Genomic DNA, 23,805 nt, shown 5'->3' on the forward strand with positions numbered 1-23,805 from the left:
GATTGGGGAAGACGCTGGGGCTTCCAGGGGCTTTTCAGAATGTCCCAGTCTCGAAGGCTACACTGTGCCAGCCATGGCCGGGTCTTCCTATTCCTGACACATTCAAAGCTGTGTGGCCTTATTTACCAAGTCTCAGCTTCACCCAGCAGTGGGCACAACTAGGCACGCCCTGGCTCCTGTGTGGGGCTGTGATGAAGAACAGGTGCCGTCCTTCACTCATTCCTCCACCACTGTCATCTCATGGGCCTGCAACCTAGGAGGCTGCACTTGGTGACAGGCGTTCCGGCTATGATGGACACCCTGCCTGGTCCACACAGGCCTCCAGGAGACCAGCATATTCTGCTTCTACCTTCCAGGTCCCAGGGATGAAGCCCACTGAACCAGAAGGGCTTCTAAGGACACAGCAGGCCAGGCCAGTGCCACAGACACTGGGGAGACTTTGGAGAAAACTTAAGCAAAAGAGAGGAAGCAGGAAGCTGGCAACTTAAGCCTGTTCTGGGCTTCTTTGAGGAACATCAGGGGTCTTAGGGTTTCCTTCAAGGTTGCCTTGCCCAAGTTTACAGGGGTAAGAAAGGGGTTGGGGTCTGGGAAGACCCTTGTTCTCAGGAGATGTCCCTGGCTCTCTCAGGAGACTGCACAGGCTTCGTGCTGGGGGAGCCTGGTGCCCACAAATCATGTTGAAGTTCTACTCTGAGGGGGGCTCTTAGGGGTGTACTGAGCTCAGACCTCACGCTGGCCCTAGGGAAGGTGCTGTGGCCTCTCCCAGCCGGGAGGGCCTGTGGCTCAGTGAATGGCAGGTCTGGGACATAAACTGGGGTTTGCCTGACCACCGAGGTCCAGCTGTTTCCATTACACCCTACTCGCTAAAGTGGGTCAGCCCTCAGGAGGCTTCTAGACTTGGCTAGAACCAAAAGCAGTATCCCTGCCTGGGTCCCCGAGGTCCCTTCCTGCTACCATCCTGCGACCGTGCAAAGAGCCATCTGCTATATCAGTCTCTTTGGGACCTAAAGAATTTGGGATCCCCATGGACGGATTCATCTAGGCAGGACCTCAGGATGCTGTGATGGAGGAGAGGGGTCTTGCATCTGACCCCGACTTGCTTACTGGACCAACCTCCAAACTGGGAAACTCTAGGACGGTCATTGGGAAGGAGCAAGTGGCCACTGGGACAATCCATGGCACCCCCAGCCCAAGTGGCTGGTGAGAGTGTTTAACATTAAGTTCTGCAGCACAGGGTTCACTGGGCAGGGAACTAGGGGCCACACCAAAGATGACCAGGACAGGGAGAAGTATGATGGGGGAGGGACTGAGAAAGCTAACACAGGTATAGGACAGCAGACACTTGGAGGATTGAGTACAGATATCCCAAAGGATGGCTTGTGGGACAACCATGGTGTTTTGTTTGTCTCACATGGTTTTATGGCTTTATAGTTTTATTTTAATCAGTTGCCAACACTTAAGATCAAGGACAGCGCAAATAAAATTCTGGATTTCTCTTAGTTTATTCAGAGGCTTGAGGACACATGGTGCCAAGTAGCTCTAGCTGGGCAGAGTCTTGGTCGTGTAATGTGCTCAGTCCTTGGCCACCAGCCCTCCTCTAGCTACCACTGAATCACGGTGAAGGGGCTCAGGTGAGTCCTGCATGCAGGCACCGTTCAAAGTGCCTGTGCCCTGCCCCCCCCGAGACAGCCCTGTGGACGATAGTGTGGGATTTGAATTCAGGACCCTTGTGCTGCTCCTGAGCTGGGACCCCACGTGCACCCTCTCAACTCCTTATTTCAGGTACTTGGAGATACTGCGAGGTGGTGGGTGGGACAGAGGTGACCCCTTTGACAGTCAAAGACATAGAGTGGGAACACAGGAGGATGAGCCCCAGTGCCGAGTCAGGTGGCCAGCAGAGGAGAAACTCCCTATGGAGGGAGTGAGCAGGAGCCGGAAAGAAGATGTGCGGGCTGGCCAGGATAACTGTGCCCAACAGCAGTGGTGGATTAATGGCTCAGTCCCTATGCCAAACAAACAGGGGTCTAATGGCTCTGGGGCCTGTCAGATTTTGATGGATGATGAGACAGACAAGGGATGTGTCCCACTGATGTGGGTTTCTGGGAGATGGATGGCCTTGCCCTTTCCCCGAGTTAGCTCTGATACCCAGCAGGCAGGGAAGGCTCACAGGGGTCGAGTGGGTGGGGCAGAGGGACAGTGTGGGCAGAGTGAGGGGAGGAAGGGAAGCCTATGGAAGGTCCTTCAGGACAAAGAGTTCTAGCAGCAAGGAGTAGTCATGGGTTAAGACCCTTCCATATGGGTCCGAATCTCAGTTCTTGCGTTTAGGAACTATGTGGTCTCAGGAGGTGTACTTAGCCAATCTGTGTCTCAATTTCCCCTCTTGTAAAGGGATAAGATTCTGTTATGAGGATAACAGAACCGTGCCTAGCGGGTAACCATTATTATTACTTCTGGGGTGAGGGCCACGGGCTACTTTATGGTTGCATCCGGTGGCCAGGAAGGGAAGAAGGGGGGGGGCCTGAAGGGAAAAGCTCCTAACTTCTTTGCATCTAAACCCTGGTGCCATATACTCTTCAGATCGCATAAATCTTTCGCCTTAAACCCTGGTGCCTCTATAACAATGGCAGCATGGAAGCTTACTCCTGCCTGGGTCTCCATTATACCACGTATGTGCGTGTTTAGGAGCAGGATAAAGGCAAGAAGAAATGCATTTGAAACAGAGGTAGCTGTAACAGAGAGGAAAGCTTGCTGGGGGATCTGGTCCCAATGCCAGTTCTTCCACCCTTCAGCCGCTGGTGCCTTCCTGCCCTTCCCCCAGTTCTGTGGCCATAGCAAGGACTTCCCTACCTCAGGGCCTTTGCACATGCTATTCTGACATGTCCAGAAAGCTTTCACTAAGTGCTATTTTCTCTTAGTGAAATCCTCATCCTTCAGGCTTCAATCCAAAAGTCTCTTTCTTAAGGAAGCTGTCTTTGACCTTCAACCTGGGTAAAGTTTCTGTTATTCTGAGATTCCTCAGGGTCCTGAGAATCACCTTCTCACGGCACTTATTACAAGCCAATTTGTTAATCATTTAAGTGTTATTGAAAAGCACATCTCCCCCACTGAACTGTTAGCTATAGGATGGCAGGGACAGTGTCTCTCTTGCTGCTGTCTGTGTAACGCACCTGACCCAGTGCCCCGCCCACTTTAGATATTCAATAAAAATGCATTAAAGGAAAGAAGGAGGCAGGAAGGCAGGGAAAAAGAGGGAAACAGAAAGGGAGGAAGCAATAAAATGTGGCGAGAGGAATTTAGAAACTGGGTTTGGATCTTGTTTTGGACACTCCTTAGCTGTGTGACTTCAGCCAACTTACTTTGACTCTCTGCGCCTCTGTTTACATAGCTGTCAAAGACAGTACTAATGGGACCTGGAGCATAGGGCTACACTGAGGATTAAATGAGATTATACATGTAAAGTGCTCATCCCAGGGCCTACCACATGGCAAACCTCAGCAGTGTTAACTGGGTCTGAGGCAAGAGGACCGCCCAGAGGGAGTTGAGTGGCTAAGGGTCCCCTGGCAAGTTAGGGGAGGCTGAACTGGAGCCAAAACTCCTTGTCTTTCTTCCCATTCACAAGATGTCCTACCTCTCTGAGTGCCCTGGCAGTGCCTCGTCATGGGCCAGGAGTGTCTTCACATCACTTGCAGGCACAAGCCAGACCCCACACAGACCTCAGGCCTGCCAGCCCTGTGGCACAGGGGGTGGTCCCTCATAATGTAGGGGTGACCCAGGACCTGGGAGGCAGATGTAACCCTGCCCAGGGCCGGCCCATTTGCTCTTAATGGCCCTTCAGTCCCTCCTGGGAACTGGGCCACTTACTGCTCACCAGGAGTAGGCACCTAGATTCCCCTCTGCAGGGGGTGGCCTGTGGAGAGAGCAGATTCTTTTCTAAAGCTCTGCAGAAGGTGGGAGGGGATAGGGAGAAAGGCCGGTGCAAAGGTCTGTTACTGTGCCCAGTGGAGCAGGGTCCCCTGCAGTGCCAGCGCAGCTCAGAGCAGTATGGCCCTGGGAAGGGTCATGATGCCTTGAGGAACATCAAGATCATAAAAATGGCCTCTCCTGGAGGAAGCATCCCCAGTGAGTGCCATTGTAGGTTTGTCCCCTAAGTCCCATGCCAGTGCAGTTCATAAGCACTGAGCTTGCCACTGGCCTCCATGTGCTACTGGCCACATGTGGCTCTCTCTGGACCTTGCTTCCTCATGCTTCAGGGGAGAAGCCCCTGTCCAACTCTCCTTCCTGCGGTGTGATTTGAAGATCTAGGGCATGTGTTTGTACACAGCTGGGGCATAACCAGGATAGCAGCCACTGTCCGTCCCACCCCCCTGCCCCGTGCCTGTGGGGCCCCCTCTGCTGGGCAGGCCCTCTCAGCTTGGCTGAGACCTCTACCTGTCTCAGGAAGGCAGGAAAGCTGGGCTCTTACCATCTCCCCCTTTGGTCCCGGGTGTCCCTGGAAGGAGAAGAGGGTGAGTACCAGGAACACTGCAGCCTGGAAGCCCACCCTGCCTGCCCCATGCATCCCTCCTGCCACACTCCTGTTGTACCTGTTGCCTTTCTCAAACGGTCATTCCATGAAGTCACTCACTGTCCACCCAGTCCCTAACCCACTGACTCAGGGGAGGTCCTTTGGTCATTTTCCCACAGTCCTTTGCTGGGCATTTCTAGCAGCTGCCACTCTGCAGAGAAGAGTGGGGAGTGGTCTCCCTGGACCCCAGGCCAATGTGCCCAGGATGACTTTGGGGGACTCCCAGTCCTGTGACATGAGTGGACATGATCACCAGGGCCCCTGGGCTGTGCTTAGCTGGTTAGCTTGCAGTGGGGGAATGAGCAGGTGGGCACCTAGGCTGCTCATCTGCAAGAGGTGAACGGGGCCAGGCTCAGCCATGCGTGAGGCCACATCATACTACCTGATGTCTTCACCGGGGCATCTGTGAGGGCTTTTGGAGGGCTCAAGCCCCCTTCCAGCTCACTCCTTCCTCAGAGTGGGGAGGGCCCTTCTTCCCCCGTGAACTTTGTGCTGGGGACCAAGTCCAGAGGACTGAAATGAATAGGAGAGGAGCTGTGCTGGAAAGTGGTCTCCTTGTAGATTTGGGCACTTGACCAGGGAAAGCCACGGGAGACACGCAGGAGCTAGGGAGCCAGGGCTAGTGTGTGCCCAAGCCCCCAGGCTCTCTGGACCCAGCCAGTTCAGCTCTCACCTGCTGCCTCCCAGCTGTCTCCCAGCCTCACCTGCCCCAACAGAATCACCATACTCTGACATCTCTAGACACCCAGAGCGCAGCTTAGCAGTTGGGGACTTTTGTTCTGGGGAACCTCACTGGGACCAGGGACTCAAATGGCCCCCTTCCCTTCCTTCTAGTGACAAGCTTCCAACTCAGGAATTTTCCTTCTAAGCAAAGCATTTTCTAAGGAGTCAGAATTTTGCAGAAAGACCAAAGAGACCCAGGGTTCTTGGCCTGGACTGAGTGGGTGCAGGAGCCCAGCGTGAGAGAGGGCCCACTTACCGGTTTGCCATCCAGTCCAATGGGACCCTGAAACCAGAAAGGCCAGATATAAAGACCAAGCATCACAGGCCTCCTGCCAAAGAGGAGCACAGGTTCTACATTCCGACAAATTATAGTTCAAAGCCCTGTTTGATGACTTACTGGTTATGTGACTATGGATAAGACTAAGCCTCAATTTCCTAAGATGGGGAGAATAATAGCCTTCCATGAAGGGTCTTTGTGAGGAGGGAATAAAATGTCACATGCCAGGTGCCCGGCACAAGGCAGAACCCAATGGGTGGTGTCAGCACTGATATCAAAGACATCCTCCTTATCGTAGGCCGGAAGTGAGTGGCATATTCCTAGGAAGCCAGGGCTGGCTGGCAGTGAGGCCTGGATAAACAGGGAACCAGCCACTCCCCTGGTTCTGCCTCTCAGAACCTGTCCTAGGGCCCGTCAGCAGGGGTCAGTGGCCACACAGAGGCCTACCCATGGTGGACCTCCTCTCAAAGCCAGGTTGGAAGTTGAGCTTCCACATCCTGGTGTCATGCTGGGATTTATCAGCCTGTGACTTCACTCTCCTGGTACTTTCCCATTGCCTCTAATTTGTGTATTTATTTTGTGAACTATGCGCCCAATAGCTCTAAGCTACTCTCCTGGGTTGCTGTCCATGAATGGCTACAGAAGCAGTCCTTAATGACCAGGGTTCGGAAGAAGTGGTGTCAGGGCTAGCCTCAAATAAAGTTTAACCCAACCAGGCTCAGCGACCACCTGGGACACAGCTAGCCTCAGCCTTCCCCACTTACCGGAAATCCAGGAAAACCTCGAGTACCTGGCTGACCCTGAAAAGAACAGGCAGGCAGTGAGGATGAGTGAGGAGATGAAGCTAATCCCTAGTCCCTCGGCTCATCTTAGTCCCATCCCTCCCACTCCTGTGTCACTGTCCACAGGGGGATGCTCTCGTGGTGAGCTGGCGGAGAGGGAGGCTGGAGAAAGATGGAAATGGAACGTTATCAGAAATCTCCTGTGGAAACAGGGCGTGGGGAAAGAAAAAGAGGAGGCAGCAATCCTTTGGGTCAACTACAGAAGCAGCCCCTGGAGAGCTCCTCACTGCTGTGGCTGCTGTGCTTGTAAACAGACAGACGGGGCAGTGAGGACAACAGGATTTGGCTTGCAGCACATTGGACTCCTGGGCTGAGGTCCTCTCTTCTAAGTCCTTTTTTATTTACATAGTCATTGCTCATGGCCACTTATCTAAGGATGGTTTGGATATCAACAGATAGTAGAACTCGACCTTTGAAATGTATGTTTTCAGGCTAGAATAGGTCAGATCGCTTCTCTCAACCTGGCCAGCATGCTTCTCTTGGCAGTTGGGTGATAATCTGGGTCCCCCAATCTTCACAGGATAAGAGCGATCCATGCCCATTTTTCAGGAGGAGGAGAGGTCAATTAGATAGATATTCAGGCTGGAGACTAGAAGTAGCACTGGTTCCAGCCCACTGGTTTATGATCAAGACTCAGGACAAAAGAGATAATGCTGAGGTTAGAAGAAGCATGAGTCTGTGAAGATCCAGGGCTGGGGAGGGATGACCAGGCAGACAAGGGTAATGGAGAGCAAAGACACCTGAGTGTTGTCACTCTCCTGCTCAAGAACCAGCAGGGGCTCTTTTCCACTCACCTATCATTCAAGCCCACCCCTAATCTTGCCGTGAATCTACCACATGGCTCCTTTCCTGCCCCATCTTTCCCCTACGCTGCCCAGGGACGCTGGCTCACATGCCTTTCCCTGGACACACTTGTCTGGCTCTCAGCATCGGCTCTGTCTTGGCCAAGATGGCCACAACTCTTCCTAAGCATGGGCTTTTGAGTCTAGCAGACTAAGTTCTAATTTTGCCTCCACGAGCAGTGGCTGTGTGACTCTGAGCAAGTCGCCTAACCTCCCTGAGCCTCAATTTCCTCATCTATAGAATGAGGATGACCTCATATGTGTATAACCTCATAGTCGTTGAATTATACTCAATTAGGTTTGTAAAGCCTATTGAAATGGTAGCTGCAATCACTGGGTGTTGAATTGAACTGAACAGGGAAGCTCCAGAATCAAGCAGATTTGCTTTTGTACTCAATATATCCTGGGGCCAGTGAAGGTTTGTCCTTGTCAGGCAGTAGTTACAGAAGCAGATCCTATGCAGAGGAAGGTTTCTCTGAATCAGTGACTTTCACACTGATGTGCTGTGAGAGGATATTAGTGTGCTGCAAAAATTTTAAAGATCATTAATTATTTTTGAAAGAAGTTCAAAGCACAGTAAGTATATTCTTCTTCTTTTTTTTTTTTTACTCTTTTTTTTGGATCAACATAATTTAAGTGTGCTACGGAAATTTAACCATAGGTTCAAGTGTGCCATGAGATTAAAAAAAAAAGGTTGAAAAACACTGCTGAAATGTCTCCAGGCTGCTGGGTCCTCTTTGAAACCACGGACATGCATGCCCAACAGCCTGTGTTCAGGGAACATGGCAGCCCCTCTGGCTAGGTGGGATGGAGACCCTGCTGTCAGGGAGTGAGTTGGAGTCTGTTGCAGGCTCAGGTGGGCTGGCGACAGGCTTCCAGAAGGGCAAGAGAAGGAGATGCCACTCAAATATTGGAAAGGCCCTCAGCTTTTCTCCTGTCAAGGATAAGTGATGCTAAGAATAGCACTAAGGAGAAAACCCGGAAACTGTGCGATTTAATCTCCAAAACCTCCCAGTGTAAACTTTCTGTAAACTACTGTGAATGCTTAGAGGCCTGAAGAAAAGGTCAAGAGCAGAGGATTCCAAGAAACGTCTTCAAGTCCCACTAGGGACAATATTTATGTGGTAGGGATAATCACACGGTTTGCTAATTACAGAGCCTGTCCTGGTAGCAGGATGCATCTCTCCAACCTAGGGCCAAGTCCAAGGCTAACCAAGGCTTTTTTTGGGATCTTGGGAAGAATGTTGTCATTGACCAAATGGAAACTACTTCCCAGAGAGGCTGGTCCTGGGGAAGGCACTTAGGGAAACTTGGAACTGGATTTTAATTAAACGTCTTCAATTATATCCTGAGGTTAAACATCTTTTCCTATGTTTATTGGCTGTTCTTATTGGTAAACTGCCTGTTTGTACTCGTTACCAATATTTTCTACTAAATTGTTTGTTTTTTTTCCTACTGCTTTGAATAAAGCTCTTTGTCAAGAACAATAATTTTTTGACAGCCATATAGGTAGTAAATATTCTTTCCAATTTGGCATTTGTGTTCGATTTCATTTGTAGCGTATTTTCTGTCACATAGAAGTTTTACATTTATGGAGACAAATGTAATCTTTTCCTATGGCTTTTGGGTTTTATGTCATGTTTCAAAAAGTCCTTCCTTAGTTCAGAATTATAAAACATTCACTCATGTTTTGTCCTTGTATTTTAATATTTTATGGTTCCACATTTTATATCTAAGTATTTTATTCATTTGGAATTTATTCTGATATAATGAGGAGGGTGGACATTTAGCTTTAAAAAATAATCTTCCCATTTACTTTTAATAAATGGCTTGTCAGTTGCCCCAGCATCGTTTCCTGGACCATCTGTCTCTCTCATTCTTTGTTTTTTTTTTTTTTGTAGAGACAGAGTCTCACTTTATGGCCCTCAGTAGAGTGCCGTGGCCTCACACAGCTCACAGCAACCTCCAACTCCTGGGCTTAAGCGATTCTCTTGCCTCAGCCTCCCGAGTAGCTGGGACTACAGGCGCCCGCCACAATGCCCAGCTATTTTTTGGTTGCAGTTTGGCCGGGGCCGGGTTTGAACCCGCCACCCTCGGTATATGGGGCCGGCGCCTTACCGACTGAGCCACAGGCGCCGCCCTGTCTCTCTCTTTCTATTGAAGCCTTTATCATGTATCAAATTCCCATAGGCATTTGGCTTTATTTCTGGCCTCCTCATTCTGTTCTGTTCATTAGTTCGTTTTGATTTTCTGTTTTCATAGTACATTTTGATATCTAGTAGACAACTAGTCTCCTCCTCACTCCGTCTTTCAGAATTTTCCTGACATTCTCACAAGCTTATTTTTCTCAAGTAAAATTTAATATTATTTTGTTGGACTCCCAACCTCATCAAAAACACACTAGGATTAGAATCACATTCAATTTGTAGTTAGCAGATTTATTTTTTGATTAACTTATGGATTAATATTACATCCTTCTATATAAAAATGAGAGAAATATAAGCCCACATTGGCCTCCTCCCCATCTTCTTTCTACCTGCACATATGTAGGGTAAGACAACACAGAACGGAAGTTCTGCTTGGAGAGAGACCATCTCCCAGCCCTCCTGTTGATGACTGGAAGAAGGTCAGTTGTATAACTGCCCAGAGTTGTCCTCGTTTGCTTTCCTCACTCACAAACCCCTTTGCTGGTAAACGTGTCATCACTGGCTGGATGGGGGCAGATGGGGGCAGAGTACTGCTCTGCACAGCACTTGCCAATGTCCGTGGTGTAAATACTCTCCGTATAGCTGATTTCAAGTTACCAATGTGAGGTCACTGAACACAGTTGGGAGAAGGCATGCACAGTCCACTCTTGGTAGCTCTAGCACACCTGTGCTGACCCTTAGCAGACCGATAGCTCTCCTTGGACATTACAAAGACATCTCAAGTTCATCATGCTCAAATTTAGCTCATCTCTACTGGCAAAGTCTGCTCTTCCTCCTGGGGAAGAGCACTCTTACTCAAGTCAGAAATGTAGAGTCATCTTGAGCTCTTGCTTCTCCCTCAACCATTTCTATCATCACAAAAATTCCATCAATTCCACCCCCAAGATATCTCGTAGTCTCTACCTCTCCTACCCAGCTCTAGCACTCTGCTGCAGTCCAGGCCCTGGTTACTGGAAGTGCTTCCAGCCAGCCCCTCCACCTGCAGCCTCTTCTAATAAGCTCTACATTGGAGCAGGGGGGCTCAGGGGACCTTATTAAATTGCAAATCTGATCATGTCTTTCATCAGCCCAAAACAACCTGAGGGCTCTTCAAGTCCTAGGAAGAAAGCCCAACCCCTGAACACGGTGTTTGGGCTCCTCACAGGTCCTCAACTATAATTTACTTATCCCTTCTCTGCCTGCCTCCCTCACCCCAAATCCAGTGCCTCCCCTGGGTCCCACAGCTCCCTGACCATCCCCTGCCTTAGCACTCCCACTCATGTGCCTGGTGAGGTAAGCAGGCCATGGGTGGGTTTCTATCATCTCCCCAGCATCTAGCATGTACTGGGTTCCTGACCACTTTGAATGAAGTGAATTGAGATGCACTTGATAGGTGTGTCTACCTGGGCAGTGGGTGGCTTCTTGTAGATGAGGGCAGTAAATCCAGCTATTCTGGTCCTTTAGAGAAACAGGAGCTGGGGGGGGGGGGAGGGGCGGGGAATGAGCTCCCTTTGAAATGGGGCACTTCCTAGGCACCGTAGATAACCTGCCCAGTGCCTGCTGGGCTGGAACAGCCCCCCCCTTGCTTTAATGGGGCTCCCTTAAAAGTCAATATGCCCAGACACTCTGCTCCAACTTGCTTCCTCTTCACTGGAATGTGAGCGCTCCTTCTCCAGAGTGCTTGGATGGTTCCCACTTTGCTTGGACCATTTATCAATCTCTAAGAGGGGATACAGGTGGCCTCTGTGAGCAGCAAGGATGGTTTTTATTAGCAACATTTATTTTGGGCCCTTCTTGCCTGAGTGGAAAGCTGCATGTTCCCTACCAGCCCCAGGTGCCAAGGGGCTCCACTCATTTGACCTCCCCTCTTTAAGGACAAATGAACCCTTTGTCTCCCCACCCTTTTTTGCTGATCCCATCAGCTTGGGGTGGCTTGCTGGGAGGAGCTTAGGGGGTCTCCCCTGCTGTCTAGTGGGGACTCAGCAGGGGTGGCCTGAGCCATGGGATTGACAGGACAAATCAGAGGATGCTGTGCTCAGTCAAGACTCTCAGTGCTATATAACCTTTCCAAGTGTCAACCCAGGCAGCACCTATGGGAAGAATTTTTTTCTCCTGAAGTAAAATATCCTTTTCATTGTATTGTATTGTATTTATTTTGGAGACAAAGTCTCACTCTGTTGGCCAAGCTAGAGTACTGTGGCATTAACACAGCTCACAGCAACCTCAAACTCCTGGGTTCAAGCCATCCTCCTGCCTCAGCCTCTTGAATAGCTGGGACTATGGTAGGTGTCTACCATCATCCCTGGCAAATTTTTCTATTTTTAGTAGAGGCGAGGTCTTGCTCTTGCTCAGGCTGGTCTCAAACTCCTGAGCTCAAACGATCCACCCACCTTGGCCTCCCAGAGGGCTGGGATCACAGGTGTGAGCCACCGCTCCCCGCCTATAAATATTGTCTTTAAACAGTAGAGCTTCAAGAATGGAAGGAGATGTTGGGGCAAGAATGCAGGCTTTGCGAACTTGGCCAAAGCAAAGCTCTAGGACTTACTAGCTGGGTGACCACAGGTGAGTCAGAAAACTTTTAGCTTTCTCTCTCTGTAGAAGAGGCTGGTAGGAGCACCTCACAGCTATGTTGGGAAGACCAAAGGAGACCTAGTATATGATAGAAGCCCAGGAGAAGGTAGTCATCATTGTTACTGAATAGAAGGTAGTTTTCACCACCGGATAGAATCCAGTGTGGTAGGAATGTTTCTGCTTAGGCCTGTGCATGTTGGACAAAAGCCAGCAGGAGCTGAGCACATCTCCAGCAGCGGAAACTTTTCAACAACTTTTTGGTAGACTGTTGACATGATTTGCTGAAGCAGTGTTAGAGGACCAGCATCCACACAACAGAACATCTGTAGTCAGACTAGAGCAGACAGAGACGGCAGCCAAAGGGTAGGTAGGTATTCTGTGTGACTCCGCTGGCCTCCTGACAGGCCCACCCCAGGCTCAATCCTTGATGCTAGAACCCCGGGAACCATCATCTTCTTTCTTTATTACCTTTCCATGGCCACTGTCATCAGAAACAAGTGGGCTCAGAGCATCTTCACTGTGCCTTCCCCAGTACACAGGAGGCTCAAATCCATCAGGGCTGCTATAGTGAGAGCCCAGCACATCTGACAGTGACACTGAGCCTGATAGACCCATGACAGCAGCAGAGTTCAGAGGGCAGACTCTGGAGCCACATGGCCTGGATGGGTGGTCAGCTCCCAGTGTGGCCACACTCCGTCCCCATGACTTCAGGCAAGCCAGGAAAACTCTCTGTGCCTCAGTTTCCTCATCTATAAAGTGGAGGTGATAGTAGTCTCTACCTCAAGGGTTCTTATGAGGATTACGTGAGTTAATAAGAGAAAAAATCTTAGTGTACAACCTGCCACAGAATGAATGCTAGGTGCTCAGTCCTTATTATGGTCTGAGCCCAGAAGAAAACCTTGCTGAGAAGGCTGTGTCTGCCAGCCCAGGACCTGACCTGTGTGCCAGCCTGGCTCACCTGCCCCACTCTTGCCTTCTCAGATGGGCTCTGGGCACTGGCCACAAGTCCCTCCCTTGGCCGCTCAGCTCACTGCGGCCCCCTCCCTTGGACATAACTTAGCAAATTGTTCACTGACCCTTCTTTCTCCCTTGGTTGTGGGTAGGAGAGGCTCCTGCTTCCATCTGCTCCTGCTGTGGAAGGCTGGGGAATGGGAAGCCTGGGTTTTATCCATCGCTGGGCTAGCCTCAGTCCGCTCCCCACCCAACACCGTGCATGGCAGGTTAGGAAAGTGCACAGCAAAACACAGAGCCAGCGGCCTCTGCTATGTGGAGGCCAGGTGCTAGGGTTCCTGGGTTCTAATCTTGCCCTATCCTCTACACAGAAGACTCTGGACAAGCCCCTACCCCTCTCTGGACCTCAGTTTCCCCTTCTGAGGGGCCACATTAAACCATCACTGGCATCCTTTCCACCCTAAAGTATGGTGATTTGGGCACTCTGGGAAAAACAGCCCTAGCCCAGGTGTCTTGCCAGCTTCATCGCCCACTTTCAGCCCAGAGGAAGCACATTTTGGGAAAACTCGTTGGTTTTCCCAAGCTCCTGGTCACTGGGACCCAGTGCTGCACACAGAAAGGAGCCTTTGAGGGTACGGGGTGTCTGGCCCTCCAGCAAGACCAACAATGGGCACCTGGGTCAGCGAACCACAATTCAGCATCTGCACCTTGGGCTTCCAGAAACAAAGGCTTATCTTGGGAAAGCAGGAGCGCCCATCAGCGAGCAGTGGCACTTTCTCTGTTGTAAACAGCAGGGCTGCCTCCCAGCCACTGCCGCTGTGTAGCTAGAGGGTAGGCCCCCTCAGAACCCACTTGAGAGGCTGTAATTTAAGTATATTTAGTCAGGCCACTTTCTTTAACATCCACATTGTCACTGAGGCCTGCTTAGGCTGACCACATCACATGCTGTGGCTGCCACACCCAGAGGCACAGCCAGACTGGCTCTCCCCTCGTCCTTCCCAAAAGCCCTTTCATCAACTCACACACCCCACTGCACCCTGAAGAATAGCAAAAACAACTTACAGGGGGGCCTCGGGGACCGATGATGGACAGCCCAGCATCTCCAGTAGCCCCCTGTGGGAAGAGAGCGGGAGAGGGAGTGTGGGGCAGGGGGCACAGAAGAGCAAAAGGGAAGGGGCTGGTGGGTGTGGGGGACAGGACAGGAGGGAGCCAGAGCGAATCAGGACAGAGGACACGCAGATGGGTGTGGAGGAAGCCTTTCAGAAGGGTTGGGAAGGGCAGGGGAGCAACAGGAAGGAGCGGATAAGAGGGGTGAGCAAGGGCACAGGATGTGAGCTCCAGGGGCAGGAGGGTGTAGGACCCCAGGCCAGCAGGCGGTGAGAACAGGGTTCATTGGCGTGGCAGGTAAGAGGGAGACATGGGGGCGGGGGGGAAGACTTAGCAATGGTTCCCAGATCCGGAGGGCTTACCCCACGCCTTGCTCAGGACTCTTTCCAACCTCCCTCAGCCCTCTTCCTGCCCCCATGCCCAAATAGCCTTCTGCCTGCACACCCTGTAACTGGAGAACAGTGCCTTGCCCTGAGTATGGGGACATGCAACCCACATGTGCTAAGTGGACCCCTCACCCCTGGGCCTGAGAGGTTGAGCTGTCTGGAATTTCCTAGTCCTGGACTGAGAGTGACATGAGGGAGTAAGTCTGGGACAGAATTTCAGCTCCGAGAGGATGGCAGGCGATGCCGCTGCTGCTGGGCCAGAAGTGCTGAGTGTCATCAGGCGTGGCTGAGCTCATGTGTGTGTGCTCACGGGTGTGTGTGCGTGTGTGCTGGGGAGACAGCAGGAGGAAGAAGGATGTACATATGGAGGATGGAGGTGAAGGGCCGGGACTGCCCAGCAGGCCGCCTGCTCCATCTGCCAGCAGAACCCCCGCCCCCAGCAGAAGCAGGCAGGGCAGGGGAGAAGCCTGGGGCCTTGAGTCCAGGGTCTTGCTCTGCCAGGCAAGTCCTGGAATGGCTGTGACCATATAACCCCCTCTGTGAACAGGGATGCTCAGAGCTGCTCTGCGGAAATGCATTTTGTAAAGTGTCATACCTCACACGCAGGTGAAGGGTGGCTTCAAATTAGTAACTATGCCATTGCTACAATACCATACTGTTGTACAGTAGGCGATATAGAGCAGTGGTTAAGAGGAATCAGAGCCCAGCTCTGGTCCCTGCCAGCTGTGTGACCTGGGGCAAGCTACCTAACTTCCCGGTGCCTCTCTCCGTATCTGTATCAGGGCTAATCCATGCACCTGTCTCACAGGGTAGATGTGAACATTTCATGAATAATGTAAAATGCTTGAAATAATGCCTCATCCAGGGAAGGGGTTGTGCCTTTTCTCCTGGACAGTTCAGCTCCTTGCTGGGTGGGGCCAATAACCTCATTCTATTTGGAGGACAGCATAGCATGGTAGTTAGGGCCCTGACCTTGGAGTCCACTACACAAGGGCTCCTCTCCAGCTCTGCCACTGTCTAGCTGGGTGACCTTGGGCATATGACTTTTCCTCTCTGTGTCTCATGGAAAGAGGAAGATTAAAGCTTCCCTGGAAAGGCTGTGTCAGTGTTAATTGAGAAAACAGAAGCAAAATACTTAAAATTCTGCCTGCTACAGTTTGTGATTAATACATGGTAGCCTGAATACTTATTGTCGTGGTTATTATTTTGGAGACAGAAGAGTGTACTGCAGAAATATGGCAGGGCCCAGGCAAGGAGGTCTGGCTTCTAATGCCACCTTACCATGTTGCTATGGGATCTTGGGCAAGCCCCAACCCTTCCCTGGGCTTCAGATGAGTTTCCTCATCTGTAAAAGAAGCTGCTAAGATGCGCTGAGCTCTGGAATCTCTCAAGAAACCCTTGATGTGTCAGGCTGGTGTCCTGGGCTTCTGGTTTCCTAGGTCCTCTCTACTCCATAACCCTGGGGCTCCGTAGGCCTTTCCAGCTCTGCTCTCCTTGCCTTGGGCATCAGAGCCATGAGGCCAGCTGCAGTGGGAGGAGAATCAGCTGAGGATGGGGAGACCAGAGCCTAAGACTCGAAGACTCCTGGCCCATGATGTGGAAGCCATTAGGAGACTAGGGCCATGCCCCAGCCGGCACCCTCTGCTGGGGCCTTTGTGGCAGAGGTGAGAGGTTCCCCACCAAGAGCCCATCCTGAAAGAGGAGGCTGGGTGAAGGGCAGAAGGGGAAGGGTGAACTCACCTTCTCTCCTGGTTGGCCCTTTACTCCCTGGGACAGTCACATGCAGCACAGGGAGCGGGAGCAGAGAGGGAGGGAGAGAAGAAAGAAAGGATGAGTGAGAGGCAGCCACGTAGGAATCCGTTTCATGTCACGATGACCAAACAAATCACTGTGAAATAAGAAACAAAACAAAACACAGAGACTGACACATGACAGGTTCCCAAGTCCAACAAGCACAGCATGTGGAAAGCTATTGCCTTGAGCTGTGCAGCGGGCCCAAGCCAGCCGCTCCAGATAACTGACAGAGAAATAGTGGCGAGGGTCGCAAGAGGCTCTGGGTAAGGTGTGGGTGGAAGACAGAGGGAGTGGGACCCCTCCTAGGCAGGAAATCTGCCCCAGGAGCTGTGGTCCCAGCTGGGTGGAGCTATGGTGGGGGCAGGGTGGGGCAGAATTTCCCAGGGATTGTGTTGTGATGGTGGCATCTAGGCGGTTTGAAGGTGCAGCTAAGCACCAAGTGCAGGGCTTCACAAGCTGGACAAGCCCAGTGTCATTAGGACTGGCCAGGCACAGTGGAGGGACCTGGCACGGACAGACATGGAGGACAGAGGCAGGACACACACGGTTGGAAGGGTGGAGCATGGGTCAGCAATGCAGAGGAAACTGGGCATCGGCCAGGGGTCTCTAGAAACCACAGTGACCAGCTGAGGGACAGCCCCAATCCACCCTGCTCCCAACAGGTCAGTGGCACCACTTCTGGTGAACAACAGGACTGATCCAGGCATTTCACACTCATTGGCCACCCTGATGATGAAGGAGGCAGAAACAATCAGATGTAGCTGGAACCAGGACAGAATGTGAAGGGCCCATGGGCTATGTGTGCACCTGATTCAGGGCACTGCTAGGCTGGTTTGTGGGGCAGCTGAACAACATTGTATGTGATGCCCAAGGATCATGTGGATGAACTTTCCATGCTGCCCCATGGCTATCTTGCACTCAGGCATGGCGTTGTGGAAAGAGCACTGAAGTTTGGTTCCCAGCCTGGGCCTCAGTTTCCCTATGTGATTCCACAGCCCTTGCTCCCTTAGACTTCTGCTGTTGCAGTCCATTTCAGCGATGGCCAGGATGTGCCTCATCTTCACCACTCGCCACCTCAAGGCACAGAGCAAGGGCTCTGACAGCTTCTGTGTGACCCATGGGCACTCACTTCCCTACGCCTGTCCCTGCCAGAGCTGGAGGGCAGTGCTCCTCCCCCAGCCCCACGTTTGAGGCTGCAGATGGAGTCTTTCTCCACCTCTCCCTCCTCACAGCCACCTCCAGCACTGACAGGGAAGACCGTAAGCCACGTGGACTCATCCGAATCACGAGTTTCAGATGCTCAGAGGGGAACTGCTTTGTTTTGTAGCAAGGGGTTACATCTTTTCACTCTGGAAATCTGCTTACTTTTATTCCTCTCCGTTTTGGTAGAAGATATTTTTTTGCAGTCCTACGCATGCAGACATCATAAAATCTGGGTGGGGCCTGGGTTTGGTAGGAGCCTGGAAAGGTGAAAAGCAATGGGGTACAGAAAATAAGATAGTGTTTGTCCAGCCAGCTGGACAGGAGAGAATTGGGTGGGCATGTCTGGGTGACTCAACATCTGCCCGTCCCACTGAGGCAAAATTCTTCGAGGGACAATTAGCATCCCAAGATGTATGTGGGATGAGCCCGAGAATAACACTCATCTCCGAAATTATGTCCTTGTTACACAGACATGGTCAAGACCAAGGGTGTCTTTGAGTAAAATGCTCTGTCTTTGCTAAAGAGTGGCAGGGCAGCAGCGTTGGTTGTAAGTGCCAACCCTGTTTCCTTAATCTCTCTGAGCATTGGCTTCTACTGAATGGGGTAATGAGAGCTCCTGTCTCAGGGGGCTCTGGGAAGATCCCATCAGATTCTGTCTCTAAAAAGCCCAGTGCCTGGAACTTAGTAACCATTCAGTAAATGGCATCTACTAGTGTTAAGACCCGCACTTCCATGGGCAAGTGAATTTTCTAAGCATATCTGTACTTCACACCATCTGCCTTGCACAGCAAGGGGTCAGCATCCACAAATCCTTTTGTGTACCACCCCCAGTCAGTCCCTTTGCACGGAAGCATCAAAGCACCATGGCCTGCGGATCCCAGATCTGCTCAGCCTGCTGAGAAGGTCAGGCTGGTACTGATCTTGCCGTGACATCCCCACGGTCTGCTTACTTAGGGCTTTTGAATGGTATTTCAGGATGTGTGTTTTTTATTTTTTCATTTCTTTTTTAAAAAAACTAATGTTCTTTGCAGTCCTGGCCATAAAATGCTTGGGTTAGGGATGGGTGTGGAAGGGCCAGAGAACGGAAAGTATGTGCAGCAGCCCCTGCTCTGTGAATTGCCCCCCTAAATGCTTTTTAAAGGTGGACGTTGTAAGAAAAAACAAAGTCTGCCCACGTTCCTCTCAGTCATCTGATTTTCCCCCTCCTTGGGTTTCATGGGACCGACTCACCGGTCCGCCTTTGCTCTGGAGCACTTACTTACTGGGAGTTTTCATTTTCAAGGTTGAATATTCTCCCACATGCATTTCATTAAGAAAGTCACTACTGGACATTCATTTTAGAAGCTGTTCACAGTATAATTCATGTTTAAAAGGGGGGTAACTAGGTAAGAGAGATGCAGAGAGGTGTGTGGACTCTCAGGATGTGACCTTTGATGCAGAGAGACAGGGCAGCTGATGCCAGCCCCAGCTTTTTGACTGGTTGAAGCATCTCATTTGGGTCCCTTCCCATCCAGAGGGCCTGCAGTACCCATATCCAATACTCAACTCATCCATGCCCCAAGCTAGACTCCATGGAGAACGTCTCAGAAAACTTTGAAGGTGGTTCTCAAATGTCGAGCATGGACCACAGGCAACAGCAATATGGAGGGGCGTGGGACAGCACAGGCACCCAACAGGTGCACAACTAAAGCCTGGAGGGTTGGACAAGGTGTTTTACTTCCTAAGTCTCAGTTTCCTCATTTATAAAACAGATATGATAATACCCATTTCATGGTGTTGCTGAACAAATTGAATGTGTTGGAGGATGATTATCATAGTGCCTAGTGCCTCCTGTTAAGGTTTCAATAAGAGAGGGCTATTAGTCTTTTTTTTTTTTTGAGACAGAGCCTCGCTATGTTGCCCTCAGTAGAGTGCTGTGGCATCACAGCTCACAGTAACATCCAACTCTTGGACTTAAGCTATTCTCTTGCCTCAGCCTCCCAAGTAGCTGGGACTACAGGTGCTCACCACAATGCCCAGCTATTCTGTTTGTTGAAGTTGTCATTGTTGTTTAGCTGGCCCCGGGCCAGGTTCAAACCTGCCACCCTCGGTATATGTGACTGGTGCCCTACTCCCTAAGCTACAGGCACCGCCGAGATGGCTATTAGTCTTATTTCTACTTTTGTCCTAAAGGCTCTGTGGTTACTTGGCACAACCTTTCTAGAATTCAAAAATGGTTACTGAATTCTAACAAAGTTTTTGAGTCTGTTCCTCTGGTACTCTGGCTTGAATGGTAGCTAAATGTGAACATTGGCTTGAAGGTAGCTGGTATGCAGGATGTTGATTGTGCTAGTAGTCTGGCACAATAGGGGGACCTGCTGGTCCCCTATTATAGGGTCATCAGTCTGGAAGTCAGTCCCAGCATTGGAAGAGTCTGCATGCTGTGTTCTGCAGACCTGCTGGGGGCCCCAGGCAGAAAACCAAGAGAGCTGTAGCTGCGGGCCCAAGTTGCTCCAGCAGGATCCTGCTCAGGTCTCACCCTGAGCCAGAGAACAGAGACGCTGGAGAGAGGCCTCTCACCAAGATACACTCAAAGGAAAACTCCCTACCCCACCTAGCCAGTCCTCAGACTGGGAAAGAACATGTGAAAGAGATGCAAAGAAAAGAAGAAATGAAAGTTACTTACTGGGAGTCCGGGTCTTCCAGTAGGACCCTGAAACAAAGGGGTGAGAGACTGAAGTTTACATAGGTCAGGGTATTGTAATATCCAGCTGTTCAACACTGCCCTAATCACTTGTGTGACCTTGGGTAAGACACTTTCACAGACCACAGCTGTATGTTTCCCAAAACCTCTATTCCTAACCCTAGTATTCCTGCCTAGCATAATTCTGAGCATAGACTCAAGATTCCATATAATGGATCTGAAACTCCATTGATAAGGGAGAAACATTTAACAAAATATACTGTTAATTCTAATAATTATGAGAGTAATACGCATGGGAGACAACTTAGGACCCAGGCAAATCTCAAGAAAGTCATGTCTTTTTGCCACTGGAACTCAATTTTCAGATGATTCCAGTGTAAGAGGATGGCTGAGGAGATTCTCTTTTCCTTTTTGCTCTGACCATCAGGAAGCTCAAAGCCAAGTCTATGGCTCATCTGCGCAGGATGTGGTGGTGTCATCAGCTCTGGATTTCCACCTCTCACCTCCTGTTTCCTTATATAGTTTATAAGTCCCTCCAAAATGTTTCTTGAATGAGCTGGGGTAGAAATAAGTGAAATTATATGTTTATTAATAGAAATTCATAGAATAATATTTCCTCCTTAAAACTGAAGGTTCATAAGAACCTTTGGGCATCATCTAGGGAAGCCCTCTTTCTAGGATTAAAGGAGTTAATATACTTAAGTGGAAAAAATATATATATATGCAACACATATATGATATATATATATATATTTTTTCCTCATAATACCCAGATGAGACAGATACTATTATTATTCCCACTTTACAGGTGAGGAAGCTGAGACACAGAGAGGTAAAGTAACTTGCCAAGGTCACACAGCCAGAAGCGATAGTGCCGGGATTTGAACACAGGTGCTCTGGCTCCAGAGCCTATGAGGCGGTGTGGCTGTATTTGTTCCTGTTTTTTTTTTTTTTTACTTCAAAATAAGATATGTGCAGTGTGCATAGGAATTTGTTCATAGTTTTTTTTTTTTTTTTAACTATAGTCCAGCCCTCCAACGGTCTGAGGGACAGAGAACTGGCCCCCTGTTTAAAAATTTTGAGGACCCCTGGATGTTCATCATCGTGATATTATCTCCATGAAAACATAATAGTGCCTAACATATAGTATTAGCTAGTATTTCAGCAAGGATCGTATTTACTCAGGCCTGGCAGCTGTCATCAAATATTTCCCTATATTCCCTCAGGGAAGAGATATCCCTACTTCCCTTGGTCATCTGTTTCAGTCTCACAGTTCCTAGTATTAAGAAATTCTCCCTCACATCTAGTCCAGGGATGGCCAACGGATGTCAGCTTGAGCATGGACTCCAGTGGATTGGGAGTGACTGACAGAGTGTGTTAAAAAGCCTCCTAATTGATTAGCAATGTCTGCCAAGGGAATGAGGGGTGGGGCAATGGTGGCCACAAATTTGCTTCCACTTAAATGGTTCCTGCTGCAGCTTTCATCCATCCTCTGGGGTTATGTTCTCAAAGGCACTGGCTGGCCTTGTGCCCACAGGAACCTGGGTGTTCCAGCTGAAGGACAGAGCCAGCCCCTGAGGTATGCCCAGAGGGCAGCAGACAGGCCTCTCATTAGCCCTCACCTCTGGCCACCACCACTCTTCTTTTGCAGGAAGCAAAGAGAACAGGGATGAGGAGGTGATTCCCACCCTGGCCAGCTTCCCATTTCCTCCTCCTCCTCCTACCTGTGGTTTCAGCCAGCGTTGGGTGAAGATTCAGGGTTCCCCTTCTGAGCTGGGCTCAGAATGCAGGGAAATACCTGGGCAATGCTAACCCTGCAGAGACAGTGAGCACAGACTTGCGTCCTCTCTCATGTGCACCTTCCCTGCAGACCCCAAGAGCAGCAGGGCTCACTCAGGCTGTGCACAGTGCCTGGTCATGAGCTCTCAGACGTTAAATTTCTGTTGAGGCGGGATCCTCTGTCAGTCAGGGACTCAGAGCCCATGGCCGGGTGAGCCCCAGCATCCTGACCCTGGGGATGCAGCATGTGGAGGAGGCCCCAGGAGGCGGAGCTGGGAGCTCTGGTGACTTCCTCAGAATAAATCAGCGGGGAAGCTGCCCATCTCCAGCAGGTGGCGGGCAGGTGGCTGGTCCCTATGGCAGAGTTTACTTTGGAAGATGGATGACTGGAGTTGATATCTGACATCCCAAACATGCCATGATAAATCACCCCTTCTCCTTTCAAGGAATGACATGATTTTCCTCTCACTGTGACTGATCAGACATGGGGCTCAGTGGGACCCTCAGGGTGGGTTCAAGGGCCTTTCAGGACACAGATGGAACACTGAATAATGGTCTTACTAAAAATTAGGCAGGCTGCTCTTGCAGGTACAGATCAAGAAGAAAACAACTCTGGAAATGACCTCTCTAAGGAAGGCCTGGGGATAGGGTTGATTTCAGCAGCCTTGAGAAAGATCTGATGCAGAGGGCTAGGCCCTTTCAACTGCAATCCCCAGCTCCCCCAGCGCCCTCTGGTCTTTTGTTGGGATTCAAATGCTGTCCTTCAAAGAATGGTGCTCCTGTTCCTGAGATCCATTACTTTGAGGACACAATCTCCTTGGGCTCTTCTCAGGTTCTTTGGAAATGGCTCTGCTGCCCCTGCCCCACCCTGAGCCTGCCGGCCAGAAAGGACAGCAGCATGCTGCCTAACTGGCTGCATCGCTCTCTTACATAACCACCACCACCACCATCATCGAAGTGACTTTGCCATGGAGTTGCCACACAGCAGTCCTCCAAAGCAGGCCACACGTGGAGCCAACTCACTGACCTGTTTTCAGAATGGGAGGAGACCATTCAAGGAGCAGATTGGAGGAGAGAGGACCTCTTTCTTCTTTCTAATACCTGGGCCTTCTTTCACTCCAGTTGCTTCTTTGGGGGATAACAGAGCTGGGCTAACAAGGGGGCAAGCCAACCTTTAGATTGAAAGTTGGGGACTGCTTGCCTGGAGGGATGCACAGGTGGTGACAGCAGAAGGGGGGCCTTCTCTCTGTGTAAGCATTCTGGAGGGACCTTGCAGAAGGGTCTGCGTAAGGCCCCCCAGAAGACAGCAGGGGCCAGCTGTCAATGCCCCCACCTGGAACCCTGTTACCGGCAGGCGACATATGCCTTTCAGACGCATGAGACGGAGCTGTGGCTTGAGTACTTACAGGAGGTCCTGAAAGAGAGAGAGAGAAAATGACCGGGTCAGTGTCACTGCTGTAGGGGGCGGTGGAGAGGCCGCCTTAGAAGCAGTGTCCAAGAATTCTTAGGGCGGGGGGTGTTCCATCTGGTCTCTGAAGTGTGTCTTTTCCTGGCCCACTTTTACTAACAATCTCTTCCCCCTTTATTTCATCTCCATATTTTCATCATTGGATGAGAAATCCAGAGTCTGGCCCCAGGCTTAGCCCTACGGGGGACCTAAAGGTGATGCTCCCCCCTTCAATTTCTCGCTCCAGAAAATGGGCTTTTCAGGACCTGCCCAAACTTGTGTATAAAGTTGCTTTGCAGAACACAGGGTGGTGGGCACCAAAGCACAGTAAGAAAGGCCAAAATAACAGACCCTGAAGAGATTAGGATCGTTAGCATGCCGTGGTCCTTGCCAAGTGTCCCATGGAATACAGGGGAAGCCAGCAGGCAGGAGGGGACGGAGGCAGCCTCT

The 23,805-nt window shown here is 50.6% G+C and overlaps 1 protein-coding gene across 1 annotated transcript in view; it reads right to left on the reverse strand.

The window, feature by feature from the left end:
• COL13A1 (collagen type XIII alpha 1 chain) overlaps nucleotides 1–23,319 on the reverse strand; it is an 83,616-nt gene extending 60,297 nt beyond the window's left edge. Inside the window, exons 1-7 of the mRNA XM_053585427.1 lie at nucleotides 23,315–23,319; nucleotides 20,108–20,138; nucleotides 16,190–16,212; nucleotides 14,019–14,069; nucleotides 6,329–6,364; nucleotides 5,544–5,570; nucleotides 4,463–4,489 (exon numbers count right to left, since the gene is read on the reverse strand). Of these exons, the coding sequence (XP_053441402.1) occupies nucleotides 4,463–4,465 (3 nt within the window). The 5' untranslated portion in view covers nucleotides 4,466–4,489; nucleotides 5,544–5,570; nucleotides 6,329–6,364; ... (2 more) ...; nucleotides 20,108–20,138; nucleotides 23,315–23,319. The remainder of the gene's footprint in view (nucleotides 1–4,462; nucleotides 4,490–5,543; nucleotides 5,571–6,328; nucleotides 6,365–14,018; nucleotides 14,070–16,189; nucleotides 16,213–20,107; nucleotides 20,139–23,314) is intronic.
• Between the last annotated feature and the right edge of the window lie 486 nt (nucleotides 23,320–23,805).

This window comes from Nycticebus coucang, chromosome 3 (assembly GCF_027406575.1).
Source record: "Nycticebus coucang isolate mNycCou1 chromosome 3, mNycCou1.pri, whole genome shotgun sequence".
In the NCBI taxonomy this organism is placed as follows: domain Eukaryota; kingdom Metazoa; phylum Chordata; class Mammalia; order Primates; family Lorisidae; genus Nycticebus; species Nycticebus coucang.